The 2,532-nt window shown below is 39.6% G+C and overlaps 1 protein-coding gene across 1 annotated transcript in view; it reads right to left on the reverse strand.

The window, feature by feature from the left end:
• The window catches only part of muc (dihydrolipoamide S-acetyltransferase muc), a 4,541-nt gene extending 2,188 nt beyond the window's left edge, over nt 1-2,353 (reverse strand). Inside the window, exons 1-3 of the mRNA XM_011302608.1 lie at nt 1,784-2,353; nt 1,476-1,627; nt 902-1,197 (exon numbers count right to left, since the gene is read on the reverse strand). Coding sequence (XP_011300910.1) covers nt 902-1,197; nt 1,476-1,627; nt 1,784-1,908 — 573 coding nt within the window. The 5' untranslated portion in view covers nt 1,909-2,353. The remainder of the gene's footprint in view (nt 1-901; nt 1,198-1,475; nt 1,628-1,783) is intronic.
• Between the last annotated feature and the right edge of the window lie 179 nt (nt 2,354-2,532).

Genomic DNA, 2,532 nt, shown 5'->3' on the forward strand with positions numbered 1-2,532 from the left:
ATTGTAATCGTACCACCTTGGAACTCCTGAGGTTGAAGTTTACCCTCCCGAGCTTTTGCTGCTAGTGCTTTGACGTCTTTACTGATTTCTACAAGACCTTTCCAGTCTGCTCCAAAGACTATTGGTGTAATTAAGCCAGCGTCCGTACTTACAGCTACACTGACATCTACATTATCATACCTAAAAAATTTCAGAGTACCTCATTAACTGATTTTTTTTAATATTAAAATTTTCCAGCAGGGGATTGCCAAATAATGACACTGCGATATTCAGTCAGTGGCAAGTAAAATCAACACTTCAAATTGTTTTTTTTTTATCTATTATATAGGTAGTAGGAGAGTTACAGCTGTGATGATGCAAAACTTACTGTCGAATTACGTTTCCCATCCAAGCACTGTTGCACTCAGGTACCTTCTTACAGGCCATAGCAATAGCTTTGATGATGATATCATTGACACTCAACTTGACTTTCTCCTTCTCCAGCATTTTATTGAATTGTTCTCTTATGGCTAGAGCAGAGTCCATTCTAACATCAATTGATAGGTAATAATGTGGGATTGTCTGCTTGCTCTCTAATAAACGTTTTGCAATAACACCACGGATGCTAGATACGGGAATATCAACTCCTCCAGCAAATGCAATTCCAGGTGAGCCAGCAGATGCCGGTGATGCGCCATCCAGGTCTTTGGAAGTTATCGACCCAAACAGTCCCGATCCTTTCAATCCCTTTTTGGCAGAAAAAATATATTAATTGAGTGAATATATTTTCACTGCATTTCAATACCTTCTGAAATATATTTCAATGTACCTGAAGGCTTAATCCTCTTTCAGCAGCTAATCTTTTTGCCATGGGACTTGCAAAAATTCTATCTCCAGCACTAGTAGGCACTGATGGGGCGACCGCAGGGGTAGAAGCAGCTCTTGGTGCTGCTGGTGGAGGTGGTGGTGGTGCAGCAGCTGTAGCTGGAGCAGCAGGTGTAGGTGAGACAGCAGTTCCATCATCTTTGAAATCTTTAAATACCGCTACATCTGACTGTTGCTCCACGATAATGCAAACAAGAGAGCCAATGCTGATGTTCTTAGTCCCAGCTGGTACAACAATCTTAGCTAGATAACCTTCTTCTGGAGTTTCGAACCCCATCGTAGCTTTGTCCGTTTCAATTTCAGCGAGAAGGTCACCCTCATTCAGTTTGTCACCTATTGATATATCAATTAATTAAATTCCAATTATTGAACTCTTCTGTGTAGAATTAATTGAATCAATCTGCCATACACCTCATTGTAGGATTTACATCACATTTGGGAGTCAGAATCATTTTGTAATCTATTCAGCGGCTTACGGTCTGGCAAATCCCCTCGTCTCTAAAAAAATGTTATCTACCCATTTTTTAGGCGCTAGTCTTCCCGTGAAGATTTAGAGAAAGCCATTGAATTGCTGGATCGAATGAAAAATAGGTAACTGAATAGATTACTACCTTCTTTCTTCTGCCAACTGATAATCGTCCCCGTCTCCATCGTAGGTGATAGCGCAGGCAGAGTGACTTTCACATGATCTGGATAATCCGCGTAAAATCGAAACTGTTGCCTCCAGGGGCATGTCGATCTCAAAAAATTGCATCCCTGACTTCTGCAAATGAATTCTACTCAATGATTTGTAAAAGTTATCCAATCAATGGCCGTTTTTGAATCTCTAAGAGCTAACCTAACCTCATTAACTTTAGCTCAACCATTGCAATTTATAACAAAAAATTGTCTGCAGTATTGATGGTGGAAATTTAAATACCTGGGCTGCGACTTTCTGTGGAATCGACGAGTTGTCAAGCATCGGATAACATTGGTTTTTACAGCATTACGTATTGTCACCCGAGCCAAATCATTGCGCAGCTGACTGGTAGCTCTCAACAGCATTTCTCAATGTAGATTAATTTCTGATTGATTTAATGACACACAACTTATTTCACTCCCTCAATGGCTGTTCCCTTCTCCTTGACGAGTCCTGGTTTGACGTAAGATTTATTTGATCGTTAGTAATATTTAGTTCGAATATTGTCGAATGGAGACACCGCCAAAGGGACGATGTTGCCTATTTAGAGGTCGTTCAGAAGGTCACGTGGGATAATCACGCGTTATGGTTGATGAGAATGGAATGAGTTTCATAGGTTGCATTAAATGTTTTTAATGATGATTCACGGACTTCTGGATTCTGGGGAGAATTTTTTTTTTTAGATTAAAAAATGAGTGGACCACGTGAGTAAAGGTTCTCGTACAATTAAAAAGCACAAGTTATAAGTGACAAATATAAGTTATAGTTCTCCGACATTTGATGAAATTGTGTGTTTATGGAGAACATGAAGTCAGGCGAGGCTCTAGTCAGAATTTTTTAAATGTGAAAAATTTGCAATGTATTTACATCGTGATGAGTTGCAATTGGGCTTTTATAAATATGTACAGTGGAAATAGATACGTCCGAGGAACGAGCTTTCATTTTTATTTTGGACTGTGATTCCATCACTACCGACGGCTGCAAAATTG

Source organism: Fopius arisanus, unplaced genomic scaffold (genome assembly GCF_000806365.1).
Source record: "Fopius arisanus strain USDA-PBARC FA_bdor unplaced genomic scaffold, ASM80636v1 scaffold00028, whole genome shotgun sequence".
NCBI lineage: Eukaryota > Metazoa > Arthropoda > Insecta > Hymenoptera > Braconidae > Fopius > Fopius arisanus.